This window comes from Brachypodium distachyon, chromosome 1 (assembly GCF_000005505.3).
Source record: "Brachypodium distachyon strain Bd21 chromosome 1, Brachypodium_distachyon_v3.0, whole genome shotgun sequence".
Lineage (NCBI taxonomy): Eukaryota > Viridiplantae > Streptophyta > Magnoliopsida > Poales > Poaceae > Brachypodium > Brachypodium distachyon.
In genome coordinates, this window is record NC_016131.3 from 68,007,501 (window position 1) to 68,023,314 (window position 15,814).

The 15,814-nt window shown below is 41.1% G+C and overlaps 2 protein-coding genes across 2 annotated transcripts; both read right to left on the reverse strand.

The window, feature by feature from the left end:
* Positions 1 to 1,144: 1,144 nt before the first annotated feature.
* On the reverse strand, positions 1,145 to 6,753 carry LOC100844711 (conserved oligomeric Golgi complex subunit 6). The gene is made up of 11 exons (XM_003558400.3): positions 6,399 to 6,753; positions 6,246 to 6,298; positions 5,771 to 5,918; positions 5,515 to 5,622; positions 5,113 to 5,180; positions 4,582 to 4,705; positions 4,326 to 4,472; positions 3,945 to 4,205; positions 3,581 to 3,865; positions 2,653 to 2,796; positions 1,145 to 1,918 (listed from the first exon to the last, which is right to left on the reverse strand). Exons 1-11 carry the CDS (start codon positions 6,612 to 6,614, stop codon positions 1,403 to 1,405), a joined length of 2,070 nt encoding a protein of 689 aa, XP_003558448.3. The 5' UTR covers positions 6,615 to 6,753; the 3' UTR covers positions 1,145 to 1,402.
* A 601-nt stretch (positions 6,754 to 7,354) lies between these two features.
* LOC100845532 (nuclear pore complex protein NUP133) lies at positions 7,355 to 14,682 on the reverse strand. The gene is made up of 8 exons (XM_003558401.4): positions 14,380 to 14,682; positions 14,051 to 14,175; positions 12,179 to 13,951; positions 10,954 to 11,669; positions 9,955 to 10,113; positions 9,451 to 9,769; positions 8,915 to 8,982; positions 7,355 to 8,223 (listed from the first exon to the last, which is right to left on the reverse strand). Exons 1-8 carry the CDS (start codon positions 14,553 to 14,555, stop codon positions 7,678 to 7,680), a joined length of 3,882 nt encoding a protein of 1,293 aa, XP_003558449.1. The 5' UTR covers positions 14,556 to 14,682; the 3' UTR covers positions 7,355 to 7,677.
* Positions 14,683 to 15,814: the final 1,132 nt, after the last annotated feature.

Genomic DNA, 15,814 nt, shown 5'->3' on the forward strand with positions numbered 1-15,814 from the left:
GATCAGTAATATCGCTTGATCAGTTCATCATCTTCTCGGGCCTAGCGCCACGCAACGGGAATGTCATTATCTGCCGGCTGCTCATGGACACCCTCGCACCCACCTGTTCCCACGCGGCCCGTAAATTGCTCGCCGCGTCGCGCTCGCGGTCCACATTCCGCGTCCCCCGTGGCCGTGGACCGGCGACTTGGCTTCCTTCGCCTCGGCTTGTCCTAGGCTAGCCGCCAGCCTACCCGTTCTACCCTCTCCACATGTTGCCCCACTTGCTGCCACACTCTGCCTGACAACGCACGTAACAGATGAAAAAAAAATCCCAAGCGAAACGACGACCCACGGCCAGACCCGGACGCCGCCACTGGGCATTTTGTTTTCTGTAATAAAACCGGTGACTGAAGTTTGAACGTGTACATCCATATGGCATATTGGTATTAGATTAAGAGGTGACTAAAGAGACATGACTAAACCAACGCTTTCAAGATTAGATGAAGGTAGCTTAGCACCCTAAAGGCGGCTAAAGGTGCCGACATCCATTGCACTAATCCCGTAAGATGATGGAGAAACCTAACCATGCAAGTCCCTGTTTAACGCTGTTTTGGTCGTAGCGAACTATTTTAAGCCAGCGGCTTATGTCACTGACGAGCAAACTAAGGGACTGTGGATTATTATTCAAGGAAGTTGTTGCTGCTGTCATCAGCTGCAGTATTCAATATGTTCAAACTTAATTGACTTGACTATCACCTTTTCAGCTACTACCAAAAAGGAAGAGAGAGACAACATGTTCTTCTGGAAATACTATGAAAAAACCAGATGAAAAAATAAGAGGAAAAAAAATGTGCACTGTGCAATTTAAGGATGCACAGGAGGTATAACTCTTAGTTTCAACTTTATGTGGATAGGGATGCAAGGGGAATTCCACTTGGATCTCCCTTATAAGTCAAACTTTAAATTCACAAGTCAAATTTGAAGATCATAATTTGATTGGTTTGCAAAAGGATAGAAAATAAAGAGCCAAACCATAACAAAGTAGACCTTTGTCAAAGCCTCCTCGTCTTAACCAAACCTAATACGAAGCCTCGTCCTCTTAACCAAACCCAATACGCTATGCATCATGAAAAGAAGGGCTGTTCACCCCTTGAATATTGAATAGACAAAATAAATGCTTCTCTTCTCTCGGACAGAACTGGTATAATTAATCTGACAATGGTTCAAGCGGTTTTAAAACGAAAACTGAATACAGGGCCAGCAATATGATACAACAGTTCGGTAAAGGTGTAACCACAATATTTCTTCACGAACTTGCTACGACAGCATTTACCAGAAAATATACATCACAGATTCACAGCAATTCCTTAGCACGATTGTCCTCTCATTACATTGTATCAAAAGGTATGGCGTGTAGACCTCAGATTTCCAGTATAGTTCTAATCTGCTCAGGTGAATGCTTAACCAGTGACCTCGGGTCAGGATAAGAGTTCTTTGGATCCATCACTGCCTTGTAAATGAACTCATAAGCCTCTGCAAGAGCCCTTGCCAAACCGTAGCATGCATCTGAACGTAACCTTGGAACCTGCAGCTGCTCAAATTCAGGCAAGGAACCTTCTGTTCCGGTCACAATACCATAGAATGCCTTCAAGCATTCCAGAAGCATTTGCGGTGATGTCTCCACAGCATCTGCCAGAGGTCTTGTGTCATCCTTGCTGCCAGTAGAGCTATAGTCCTTTATGTATGACATCTTACTCGACAATCCACATTTCGTGAGAATACTATCAACTTCTTTATCTACTAGGGCACGGACATGTGTTTCAATCATAGAGCGAAGATTGTTAACATAGCTTGTAGCTACCTCCTGGCCCATCAATGGTTCTTCAATAGCTGATAAGCAGTTAATAAGGTAGACTTTCGCCGAAGATTCACCACTCTGCAAATTGCATGGAATGAAAAGTGAGCTAAGTCTACCCGGACAAGGGATTAACACAAAAATAAAGATTTCCGACTGCAGCATCAGAAATCACAAATTCTTTAATCTGATTTTAGTGTCCAAAATATTATGAAACAAAACTGAACTCAAAGCCAATCATATCAACCATGAAATTTACAACACTTGCTGTTTCTCATCAAGCCAGGATTCTTTTTATTCTGATACCATAAAGCTAGTATTAAGGAATGCAAATTCGAATTGCATGTATATCAGTACTCTTTTTTAGTACAGTGTATATCAGTATATGTAAGAGCGATTAATCAATTACTGAATCATAAGTATTTCCCATGTCGAATAATGATTTTAGTAAAATAATTAGAAATGAACTATAAGAAGCTGCCTGAATATTGCAGCTACAAGGAAGTGAAGGAACTTCTTGAAATTTCTCGATGTACAGCATGTCAGAATCCATATTTTACTAGTGATCTGCAGTGGTGACTGACGACAGAATTAGTTTTGACCTAGAAACAAAATGTTGTTTGTTTTACTAGTTCAATTCATGACCAGAACAGGTGTTTTAAGGTGCTCCATAATAGGAACATGTCTACGTGATTCACGTTACATAGTATATAATAAATTATACCATGATCAGCACAGTAGTGTCCTATTATTCAATATATATCCCAGTCATCCTGTACATGGTAAACGTTAAACAAAATAATTATGCTACTAACCAGGACAGATGTAGATGAATTCTTCGATAAAATAGCATCAACTGAGATAGAATCTCTCTTATTTCCACTAGGATCAGAACTAGTTCTACCACGGCGTGCAAGTGCACCTTTTGACTTTTGTGCCTCTGCAGCTTGCTCACACATCTGGAGTGAAAAGGAGGTTAGAAGTTAGGAAGAGCAGTAACAGTACCACATGTAAATGACTTTGTATAAACAAGACTGCAGATAACATCACACTATTCTACGGCAAGAAAAATTTTGTAGGACTATTTTTTTTATACAAAAGACGGAGATATATCTAGGTATAAAATAGCAAGTATGGATCACGTTTTGCACAGATAGCACAGGTCATCTGTAGTAAGGGCTACACTGAAACATATTAATATATTAGTTGCTACAAATCATATACACTGATGCTAAATGAGTACAAGGTACAAAAATTGCTACTTTGTGTTACTCTATGCAATACAATTACCCAAAAAACAAATATTTCTACAATGCGTTAACCATCCAGACCGCCTATGATATTATCATTCTCATAACCAGCCAGAATCATAACCACCCTGTCCGACTCCTGGTCTTCTCTTGCCAAACCGTTTTTTAGCATCAACATTACTTATAAATGCAATTGATGCATAAGGATGAGACACAACTTGATAGTGAATAAAGAATTACAGTCGCTGAAATGCTGCTAATTCCAAGAATTGGCCCATGACATTACAGTAGGCATAGAGGATAGGGTGGTAAATCCTATCATGAGGACAGAAATAATACTATAGAAGTGTTTAGTGGAATACTGGATAGGATAACAATGCAAAAATGCACAAGGGCAAAATTAGTCAGATCGAACAATAATCTTTCAGTTTGTCGGCCACACCATTTAGATGTCTGCACAAACTACAGAGCACATCAAACACAGAGATCTCACCTGAATTATAGGATCCAGTATCGCAGAAATGACAGGATCGAAGTTTAATCCTTTTCCAGACGCAGAAACCATCATGCTATTGTAGGTATTTATGAGCTCAAGCAACAAAGAAATTCCTTCCCTCACTGCTGGTGGGGGAGAGAGGTCACCCGCAACAAGTGGAGGATAGCGCAATAGCTTTTCTCCACGACTCTTTAGTATGTTGAAGAATGTCCGCTGCGTTGCATCTCTAAGTGACCATATTGTATTGCATAACGCAGTGTCTACACCCAGCAGTTCTGATATCTAGAATAGAAAAGGATCATGTGTGAACTGAACATGTCTTAGATTTACTAAATAGGAAAAACTAGAATTTCAGGCTCACCGTGTAACCATAGAATTCTAGGGTATTACTAAGTTTGTAAGAAACTATCAGATTTGGTTGTGACTGCAGAACTTGTTCAACTCGAACTTTAAATGGTCGGCATGCCCCTTCAAATATTCTATCAAGAACAAAAGTGATATCAGATTCCCCTTTGGACGAATCAGCTTCTCTTACAGAATGACGACGATTAGTTGGACCACTGTCACTTATTGAGTCCGGATCAAGCAACGCAGCTATAAGCTCTCTTTCAGATGCTAGTGCCTTCAAAAATTAAAGCCAGAAGTTTAGAAAGGTAGCGACTGGGGTGGGGTGAACAAACACCAATTAGCTCAATGCATATTGGTTCCTGCAGTATGTATAAGGATAGAGAAAAGAAAGCACCTGATGTAGCCACCCCAGCATATCACCTACATAACGAAGAGGATCATGAGCATGTACTTCTATTGGTCTTGGGAGCCCTCCAGGTCCACCTCTAGTAAGAGCACTTATAAACCGCCTGAATAAGGCATGATGCCTCATATTGGCAACCTATGGATGCAAATCAATCAACTGTCAGATACCATTTGAATTAACGACACTACTATGTCATGTAACATGTAAACTCAAGGTGACATTACTATTTAAGAGGTTGGCATACCTCTTCAGCACAATACTTAAATAGAACGGGCCTTTCCTTCAGGCAGCGAACGGCCTTCTTCAGAAGTTCACTTACTTCAGGATTATCAGTATCACCTAATTTTTTACACTCAGCTTGAACCCACCTGATAACAAGGAAAGACGAATTACAACACTTGAGCATCAAATGCCAAACAATCGCGTAATATAGAGACAGAGCGCAATAGCAAATTTTATTCAGGAATGGTCTATTCAACAGTACTTGTCCTGATAACTTATTTTTCTGTAATACCTAGTGAATGAAATGAAGAGCAGTTGAGTTTAATGACACTAGCTTAAACATCCTTTGCTCTGATACTATCTATAAGGTAAAATCAGAGCATATTCGAGAACTACAAAGTACAAACGTTACAAGGTGCCAAACGGAACATCAAAATACCATATTGTCATTCGCACTAAAAGCATGTGAGTGGAACACATGTCTCACTATGGTGTAAAAAACCAAGAGGCCCAGTTTAAGTAAAAGGAATAACAAAAGAAAGATGGAGAGTACCTGCATAATCTTTCATAAGCTCCTTCTTGGTACACGGACATCATATCCATAAGTTCCAAACCAGCACGCTGAATAATATAACAAAAAATAGGATATTAACAGAACTACCTCTAGGGGATCAGCTATTAGAAGCTCATAGCGTCAAAGCATCTCTTCAGGTACATGAAACCAAATGCAAGGAGGGGGGCTTGACATAGTTTCTTGGCAATAATTGGATTAATTAAAACCCTCAGCTTAAAAAATTCAAAGTTAAAAGTTTACAATTAAGACAGCCCACTTTTAGAACAGACAACTAAAAATTCATTCTTCTGTTGGGTTGAAGGACTGATAATAAAAAATGTGAATGTTGTTATGGTCTAAAAAATTAAGGCAAGAAAACAACTCAAGGAAAAAGTAAAGTACCTGGTGGTGTGTTCGCAATAGAACCTTGCAGTTCGAATGGATTTCTTGGACATGCAACAGTGCCTTGAAGAATTTGTCATCTATATCTTCTTCCCGGAGTGCATGTATCTAGCAACAAAAGAACAGAAGATAAAGGTCATGAGAAAATATACTCAATTTGAAAACTGCCATGCCTAACAAAATGTGGAAGGCATGACAGCAGAGCAACCAGAGCGTCATTGAAATTATTGATTTTGTTCAAATAGGGGAATAGTACCTCTTCATTTGATAGTTGGTAATCCCGCAGGAAACATGATACAATTTCTTGGCGCTGAGTAATAACCTCAAGTTCTTGTTGCAATCTCTCTGTTGTACTGATGATATCCCCCGTACTTGCACTGCAACTGCTCAATGCTTCCTCAATCCTAACACAAATATGAAGCAAGAAAAATCAAAGTTAAATAGGCAGATCCTGGTTGCCACATTTTGCATCTACTGTCTAACATTATATGATTTTATATCTATAATTACTCAAATGTCTTGGTTAGGACCAACAATAAAATGCTAATTGCAGGCTCTACATCCAAACTGGTAAGGACTGAGCCAAATGTATTCGTACGATGTAAGAGCTCCTCAACATTTACACAAGTCTTAGTTCAACCTAGTGTTAAAATATCCTAAAATAAGCCAAAGTTGCATTTCCGAGCACGGGGAGCAGATGAACGAGATGCTGGAATGGATAACACACTCACTTCTTCCAGGAGTCGTTCAGCGCGTGCACTTCCCCCTCGACGCGATCCAAAGCCTGCAGGCAAAAGGAAAATAAACCCAAGCAATCACATACCAAACGACTAACAGACCATGTGAGATGGCGAGGTCGGCAGCAATTCGCCAACAGCGAGCACCTTGTGCGCCGGAAGCGAGGCGTCGAGGAAGTGGCGGTTGATGGCGAGCGCGCGCTGCTCGACTGAGGACTTGAGGTTGCGACGCGCCTGTGGGGTGTTCTGCACGTAGAAGGTGGAGAGCGCGCCCAGCGAGGCCAGCAGATCTGGGTTGTCCGTCCGCGTCTCGAGCACCTTCTTCAGCTTCCGGGACACCCCCGGAGCCAGCGCCGCCGCCATCCTGCCGCGCTTGGCAGCCGCTCCGCCGGCGCACGCAACGCCACCGAGTTCGCGATCTGAATTCGGACGTGATCTCCCCCTCCTTTCGCCTGAGGGGGTTGCTGATCGTGGCTGTCTGCGACTTGCCGTAGCCCCCGTCATCGCGTAGAGCCCATCAGTAGCCCGGCAGGTAGACAGATAGTACTGTAGTATTGACAAATGGGCCGTTCGCGAATTCACCGAACTGAAACAAATTCTCGCTATATTTTGCTCGCTTCCCACCCGCTTTTTTTTTTTTTTGAGGAAGCCTCCACCAATCCTACCGCTGAAGTTTTGCTCGAAGACGACATGGTACGGAATAAAAACATTCGGGCTCGTTTGATATAAAGCTTGCTGTTTTCGCGGTTTTATTTTTTTCTTTGGCTCGGGAACGAAACAATGGGTATGCAATATGCGTTGCAAACGTCTCGGAAAACAATCTTGGTTTAACACTATTTGAATCTTCCAACTCATGCAGTTTAATTTAAGCTGCGCAAGTTTAGTATTCTACAAGGTGATAATTACGGATCTGGATGTTTTGACTTCAAAGAGTATCGAGTTTAATTCGTTGTTTTATGAGGGATCTTTGTTCTAAATTGCTTGATTTTCCGTATTAACAAAGACATATTCCTTTTCTTTTTAAATTTCATCCAGTCTGAGTCTCAATCACTATAAAACCCCACTAAAAGAATGTAAAAAATCTGGTACAAAAAGCCTCGCTGTGAAGAAAAAGAGTAACGCGGCGAGGTTTTTGCATCCCCAGTTCATGCATCGATTCCATAACATCATCAGCTTATTTACTGAGACAAAGAGAAAAACAGCCTATTTCAACTCTCAAAACCGAGCTCGACCTAAAAATAAGGCAGGAGCTAGCAATGTTGCGGTCTCTACAAATGGTTTTGCCACTAAATACAACATGCACTCCACGTTCCATTCCACTAAAATAATTCTGATTGTAGTTATAAGACTATTGGATGCTCATCACAAAGTCAAAGTAAGAACATTGATTTGGGAGTCTGCCCAACACTTTTCCTCTCCGACATTATCACGAGTCCATCTCCACAGGTTCATCTGCTGGAACATCAAAAGATAGCTCCTTGCCCAATACCACTGCTGTCATCATCAATCTACCGGCGTCCGGGAAAACATCGTGCTGCATCAGCACTTCCTCCACTGAGAAGCATTTGCCCTCCAGACCTCTCGCATGCACATCCTCTTTCCTCAAAGGCAGCACCTCTTCAAATGAACCGCCAAGCACAACTGCGTCTGGGCCATAACATAGCCTGGAAGCGTTGAAGAGGACCGTTCCATGGAGAGATTCTTGGGTGACTTCGTCGCTCCAGCCTTGTGATGTGGATGACTGTGAAAGCTTGAGCCAGTCATCCTGGTTGGCTGCATTCATCCAGCAATCCTCTAGAAGGCCTCTGTTGGAACTTCGAAACGAGGAGCTTGTCCAAGCAAATACTTCAAAAGCTTTGAGAGAAAGGTCTCGGCCTCTCTTCAGACACATCTCAATGAGCTCTGATGGACGAAGCAGCTTGTTTGTATATTTACCCTGCGCATATTCTGGATCATGTTGAATAATCTCTTCCTGTAAAGAAAAGAAAGGTAATACTAAGTTGGTCAGCTACAGATTCCAACTTCCCTTAGAATTGACAGCACATCCACCACACGCCATCTAGCAGGGTTCTCTTTTGCACAGCTACTTTCATTAAGGATAAATAAGACAAAACATTATAACTTTCTAGGAGTTGGAAAATACTCCCTCCGTCCTATTATACGAGGCACGGACGCGTCCCAAGATCGTCAATTTAACTACCAAAATATAAATTATATGACGTAAAAAATATATCATTAAAAAGTTCATTTGATTACAAATCTAATGATATACTCCCTCCGTTCCATAATTCTTGTCTCAAATTTGCCCAAAAATGGATGTACCTATTCTTAGAAAGCGTCTAGATACATGTAATATTTCGACAAGAATTATGGAACGGAGGGAGTATTTTTTATAAAATATAATTTATATTTTGCTAGTTAAATTTGTGATCTTGGGACGCATGCGTGCCTCATAATAAGGGACGGAGGCAGTATGTAGTGTATGAGGTCATGAGGACAGGGATGCACCCTGGGTAGATGTTGGAGCCCCTAGTGCTACCAACAATGGATTTGGGCTGTAAAGGCAGAAGTATGCAAGAACATGCCTGTTTTATATCAAAGACCAGGGGCAAATATTTAACAGAAAACAGAAAAAAATCTATTCAAGCTCCAAAACAATTCACCTGCAGTTTTAGAATCCGGATATCAGCATCTATCCCTGCAACTATCACTTCGTAATCTTCATCCTTACCTGCTTGTTAGTAATTGCAACAAATCAGCAGTCGATTTATCAAGAGGAGGGAGGGGTTAAACAATACATGTCATCTACTGCATATGAAATAATATAAAAAAATGGTCCAAATTATTTCCATTCACTAAAACAGTCTTCTACACGATCAGTATTTGAGCATATCCTGTGTTGGGAAAGTTCAGTGGATCAGGACATAATTTTTGTTATCATAAATTGCTGAGCAGCATTGCACAAGAGACTGGGAAAGAGCTTGCACAGAGAGAAAAATAATTGTAAACGTCCTAAGCATGTGAAAAAACTTCAATGATGGAGGCAATCATGGAATTCCTCACCTAAACTTAGAACTTGATAAACCCATATAATGTTCGGCGCCTTTTTATCAAGCACGACATATAAGTATGCAACATCCCAAATTATTGTTTTTGGTGCCTCAACCTAAGGTAAAGTATAACAGAAGAAATAGCTAACCTGCTGTTGCAGCAATTTTAGAGAGATATAGAAGACGCCTTCTTTCAACAAATGACAGCGGCTTTCTATTACTTGTGAGATCAGCATTTTCCCTGGGAGTCGAAAGCAAGGCACATGTACGAAGAGTCTCTGAAGCAGCTGAGAACTGATTTAAGCATATCTCATGAAGCCACAGAAGATCAGTCCGGTCTTTAAGAAAACTAGCTAGCATTTCCTGGAATTCTTCTCCCAGCCTCAACAACTTAGCATATTGGCGGCTATTGGTCAGCTGTTCAAAAACATAGAAACCAAATCCCCCGCGAGGTCCTACACTATCATGCTGCATCAGAAGATCAACCTTAGAAACATCTATAACAGATTTGGTAAAATTGAATAATCTAATCTTATATGCTAGGTCATCGGGAAAAACAATAACAATGTGGTATCTCCTGCATAACGCACACAACAGTCAAGCAGTAGAAAGATGATCCAGAAGATACTGGGGATATAGTCATGTTATTTTACCATTAGATTGCGTAGGAGAACAGTATCACTGATATCATAGCAAATCTGCCACAACGTTTGGTACCCTTCATGCCGTTTAGCTGTTGCTAAAATAGGAGAAGTAACCTCTCTAAATATAGATTCTTTCAGATCAAGATTGTCATCACCTTCTCTCGACTCCTGATAGATTCACACATGAGGTATTTAGTATTCCATAACAAAAGTAATACCAAAGTGGCAAATTTGACACCAGCCATACACATCTACATGTTAACTGCCAAGTATGAATGTACGATGTATAGAAACTGTTAACAGCAGTAGATGAATGGATAATCTAGAAAATGTTGTCTTGCTGAAATTGCTTACTGTCCAAATGAACCTGTCTCATGTGTTCTGTGATTTGAATACCATTCAAGAGGAAAGTGCCATTTTGCTACTTAATGACGAGCTATTATCGACTGCTATGATACAATAGTAATACATAAGACTTATTCCCTCCGTCCCAAAGTAAGTGCCGCAATATTTTTTTTTCAAATGAGCGAATCTACACAATGAAACGTGTTTAGAAATTGCGACATTCATTTTGAGACGGAGGGCGTACATTTATAGAAGCGGGCCAAAATAATACTTGTATTATGATGAGATTGTTTATCAATGCATATATAGTGCATGCTCACTACAATGAATAGGTCACTAGAGATGTCAACTGGAGAAACCAACCAAGCAACAAACTATCAAAATTTCACCTGCATGTTGATGCAATGGAGAATCAGAATTCAATAGTGAAGGGGTGTGTTGCTATCTAAAATTCTAAATAACAATGTGTTCCAGAATTATTGTAGTCATTGCATATGTATGACATGAAATTAAATAAGCTATGGAGTTATGAAGCAACCACATCATTTTCTGAGGGAATGAAGGACCAACCATGGCTATCAAATATACTGCATGAGCTTGCAAAAGATAAACACATAGTAATGAAAAACATTAAGCAAATAGTGACCTGGAGTTAGATCAAACCTGATATTTTGCCTCTACAATTTGTTTTGCAAGGTCATAAAGGGCTCCAAGAAGTTTGTCTCTCCGTTCACAGTACTCTTGGGCTAGCACACCATGGTCCTCCCCACGTTCAAATTTTGCAGTTAACAGACCTATATATCCCTCCAATAGCATATCTGTAAGTCCTTCCAGCTGAGAACATAGATTGGACTTCATCGACATGCCTGCAGCTCCTGGTTCTCTCAAAAGCTCCATCACAGATGATGCCAGGGTCCAGATTCCAGACCGCACAACAGGCTGACTGTTCCATGTTATCAGTCCTTCAGGAGAAGGATACCAGTCCTTGTGCTCCTCTCTGTAGTGCAATGCTGCTTGCCCTAAGGTCACACAAGCATTTGATAATTCAAGTGCGCGCTGCATCTGAACAGACGGGTGTTCTTCTCCGGTTATAATATACTGAAGTTGATGAGACAAACAGTAAAATAGATCCTCTATGTCAGAAACTCTACTGTAGAACACTTCAGCATTATCACGATCCATTAACAGAACAGTGTTTCGTCGAGCTTTCTCACCAACCAACTGGATGAGGTTCCAAAGTGCCCCAGTAGTTTGGGTTTTTGACTGAGGTGATAAATGTGTGCTTGAACGCTGCTGGCTAAGCACATTTTGTAATTCTCTTAGCTGGATCACTCCACAGAGTTTTTCTCCATGCTCCATGACACTTAGCATTGCAGCTCCTACAGAATGAGGAAGTTGTTTATTGCATCAAACAAAAGCATAATGAAAATGACTCGGTGGCAAATAAACTCAACAGTACCATCTCCCATGTATGGCTATAAGTCAATATTGTAGTCCCCTATGGCCATATCACACTATCACTATTACTAATTTTAAGGGGGTGAAATGGGTAAGGTGTTCTAAGACTAATGATGAGCACTACAGCATATACTATAGCCAACACAACATAGCATAGTAGAAAGATTACAAGAGCCTAGGTAATCATCAGTTTTGACAACAATGTGCATGTGGCAGACAGGTAAGAAAAAAGATGCACTTGTACTCAGCTTCAAGAACAACTAAGTAGTTCTTTTATTCATGTGATCTACAGCAGGTTCCTAACTCCAATTAACATGTAATCATTGTCATGTATTCTGACAGTAAAGAAACCAGAGGGTCTGATTTATCATAACAAGGATAATATTGGTCCAAAATAATAAACATAATGATGGAACAAGGGAATTCATACTTTGCTTTGAAGATAGTTCTTCATGGCACTTGGACAAGACAAGAAATTGAAGGAATTTCTCATGTTTTTGCTGCTTCTCAGCAAGGGAAGAAACAATAGTCGAAGCAAGAAATTCAGCTTCTCTAGTTGTTGTCCAGTGCTTAGATAATGTGTTTACAATGGATTTGCTTATCCGAACAAATACATTCATCTCACCCTCTTTCTCAAATGCTCCTGATGCTCTAAGCTTTTGAAGTGCCTCATGAGCTGCACCAGACAAAATAAAATCATGAAAGAGACGATTGAGTAACATTTCTGCCTCTTCATCAACCACAACCTGCTGAGCTATGCCAGTTAATGATGGCCTTTGCCTTTCTCCAGCAGTCCAAGCCTCAGAGCTAACTCTTCTGGGAACAACACTGGCGCTGAATGCCTGACTTCTCCTTTTCTCTTCAGCGATTGCTTCATTACAACTACCTTTTCGTGATAAGCTGCGCTCCGGAGGCTCAACCCCACCAACTAATACAGCCTTTTCAGGTACTGCCCAGACTCCTGCCTTTTCAGTCAGAACAACCCAAGCTCCTTCATCTCTATCATCAGCGGATGGGATAATGGAAGCATCCAAAACCTTTCCAGCATCCCAAGGAAGATCAAATTGATAAAGTCGGGTGGAACCTCTCCAATAGATGGCCACTGTTGCTGTTCCATCACCTGATAGGATGATCACTGAGCCAGAAGGTTTACCACCAGTTTTTAGCCTCATGGAGAACAAAAATTCTTCATCCTCCACTCTAGCTTTAGGAATTATCACCTGAGAAGGAGCTTTTTTCTCCAAAAACCTTTCACATTTGGCCACATTCTCTTGGGATGAAAACTTCTGGTTAGATTTGTACAGCATTGTCAGAAGAGAATACTGAGTATAGTTCGACCCACTCACCCTATCTTTGCAGAAGGTAGCAGAAAGAATGTTAAATTCCTTTCCGTGCTCATCTATCTGCATGTCCAAAAGCCAGATGTTCTTCTGCCCAGCTATGTCCTTTTTTATGCCCAACTCCCCATCACTGCCAACAATTTCCTGAGACCCTATTTTTTTTACATTGATGTCATGCAAGAGTGAGATGCTCCAACATTGTATCCCATGGCCAGTCAACAGAAAGAACTTCTGCTCATCAGCCTCGGATGATACATTACATGGTAGCCAAGCCAATGATCTCCCACCATTATTTTTCTGAGAATGATCTGTACCATTATCTTCTGATGTATCCTGATGAACTTCTCTTCGATGAATTTCTACTGGTGAACACTGAAACAGCCATAAAGTGCCTGTCGGTTCAGAAGCTATCACAATACATTCCTGAATGCGTCCTGGAATGGAAGTTGCAATGAGTGAGTTAAACGTATGACATCCAGATGTACCATCACTTGCAGATGCCCCACTGTAGCCAAATAAACTAAGAGCTGGACTCTTGCTACTGTCATAGATATCAGGCCAATATGCAATAGCTTGTGTTCTTCTGTTGCAGAGGATAACACCGATCGAACTTCTTCCGTGCAACATATCCCCATTGTTCCCTGTTGATGGATCACTACTGCAACATCTAATGATGCACAGCATCCACTGATTCCCACAGAGGGGTCTTGCATCTTTGGTTCCCATAAGGGAAGATGGGAGCTCAAGTACACGACAATCTTTTGCAACAGAAGCCAAGTAGCTCCAGATAAATAGCTCATTTCCACATATCATCCATGCAAGCGATGTTTCTTTGTCAATGCCACCAGCAAGCATGGTCTTGCCTACAAGGGATAATAGAAGGTATTTACCGTTTAAGGCTAAGTAGCTAGCCAATACTAGAAGAAGAAAAATGAGCAGGGGCACCAAGTGAAAACAGTTACCAGAAAAATTCTTCTGTATAAGGTTGTCTTGTGCATTCCTCACGACTTGGGGAAACTCTGCTACGCGCACTGGTTGGATCTGGTCCGAATCGCCAGCCCTGTCTATTTGCTTCGAAGTCGAAATCCTGAAAAAATCGAATGGAGAAACGAAATTTAGGAACATGACAGCTTGGTGATCTGCGGTGAACTGTAAATACGCTAGCCTACTACAGGGAGAAAGACGAGAGTTCCTGCGCATCGCTCCCTTCCAGTACCTCAACTAGATGCAACCATGCGATGAAATGCGGTGATTCTGATGAAATCAAAGGCATGTGATAAGAAAGGGGCACCTAGCGAGGAGGGAGGAGGAGGTCCATGGGGCCGGGGTGCCAGTGGCGGGGCGGTCGGAGAGGGCCGCTCCACCAGGTGACGGGGAGTGGACGGGAGCCGGAGGAGGTGAAGGGGTCGCGCCCCCCTTGTCCCTGCGGTGGAGGTGGAGGGGCTTCCTGATCGCCGGCGAGAACATTTTTGGCGGCGGAAGAGCTCTGCTGTAGCCACCTCACGCGGGCAGGCTCCCCGACTAGCAGGCCTCTCGGTCTCGGCGCTCTCTCCGGTAGGCTAGGGTTTTACTAGTGTTTTGAGTTTTCTCTTTTGCGTTTTACACCCCCTTGCGAACAATAATATAAGCTCATAATGAAAGAGCTCCTTGCGAAATCCCATTTTCTCCCAAAAAAAAGTTCCATTTCTATTATTTTCTCTATTCGAAACGAGATCTAACCTGAAAGTTAAGTTTTTTTCTTGTTGATTATCATAACCACAAATTATCATACGAGTACCAATCTTGAATTAGAAACTATTTAGTGAGAAAAGGGTATCGTAAGGAAGTCCTTAAATCCAAAGGGGTCCCATATTGATTTCCTCGTATATCTTTATTTGAAGGAAATTTATAGGGATAACTTCAAAATATTATAAAGGCAACCCCCTAGCATAAAAAAATATGAAAATAAATTCAAATTTAGTTAAATTATATTACCTTCGTTTCATAATTCTTGTCGAAATATTACATGTATGTAAACAATTTTTAGAAATAGATCATCCATTTTTGAGCAAATTTGAGACAAAAACTATGGAACGGAGGAAGTACAAGGTTGCACACTCATCGTCCTAGTGAGTCCTTTCTTGTAAGAAATTTAGTTTGCATCTTTAAAAAACTAAAGGGGGATCGATTGAGTTCCCTTTGCAAGTTTATGCATTGTTCGTACCATGAGGATAGCCAATGTAACTTCACTGGATAATGTAATGTATTTTGGTGCTCCCTGTTCTAAAAGATCTTTGCGCCAGTCAACACTTGTTGGGGGCGATGATACACACAAAGATTACAAGATTGTAATAAATATACTGGAGTAAATGGATGCAAGAAAAGAGAGACAAAGAGATGAGGAAACGGTGATTGCGTCACTGGTAATGAAAACCGCCAAGAGTGTCCACATTTGTTGGAAAAGTCGTACTGCGTCTATACATGTCTCTAAACCTTAGAGGCAACCTCTAAAATGATAAATAACAATAAAATAAAATTGAGAGGGGGAGATTATAAGAGGGATAAATGTTCCTTGTACTCAAATGTGGAGCCCAAAGTAGAGCTAACGTAGCCTCTAACCACTGCCATGGCATTTTGTAACAAGCTTAGATGCATTAGGTGGGTCCCAACTTACAAACCAAATTTTATTACAAAACATTGCTACTATTTTTCCTAAAAAAACATGTGTAACAGTTTCTCTGTGTGTG

Excerpts from the sequence above, each read along its gene's own strand:
- LOC100845532 (XM_003558401.4), bottom strand. The coding sequence starts at position 14,555 with ATGTTCTCGCCGGCGATCAGGAAGCCCCTCCACCTCCACCGCAGGGAC. Across the intron at positions 14,176-14,379 it reads TCCTCCTCCCTCCTCGCTAG|GATTTCGACTTCGAAGCAAA; the intron begins GTGCCCCTTTCT and ends CGATTTTTTCAG. Across the intron at positions 8,983-9,450 it reads TAAAATTGCTGCAACAGCAG|GTAAGGATGAAGATTACGAA; the intron begins GTTAGCTATTTC and ends ACTAACAAGCAG.
- LOC100844711 (XM_003558400.3), bottom strand. The coding sequence starts at position 6,614 with ATGGCGGCGGCGCTGGCTCCGGGGGTGTCCCGGAAGCTGAAGAAGGTG. Across the intron at positions 5,919-6,245 it reads CTGAACGACTCCTGGAAGAA|GATTGAGGAAGCATTGAGCA; the intron begins GTGAGTGTGTTA and ends TATTTGTGTTAG. Across the intron at positions 4,473-4,581 it reads TTAAGTATTGTGCTGAAGAG|GTTGCCAATATGAGGCATCA; the intron begins GTATGCCAACCT and ends TTGCATCCATAG.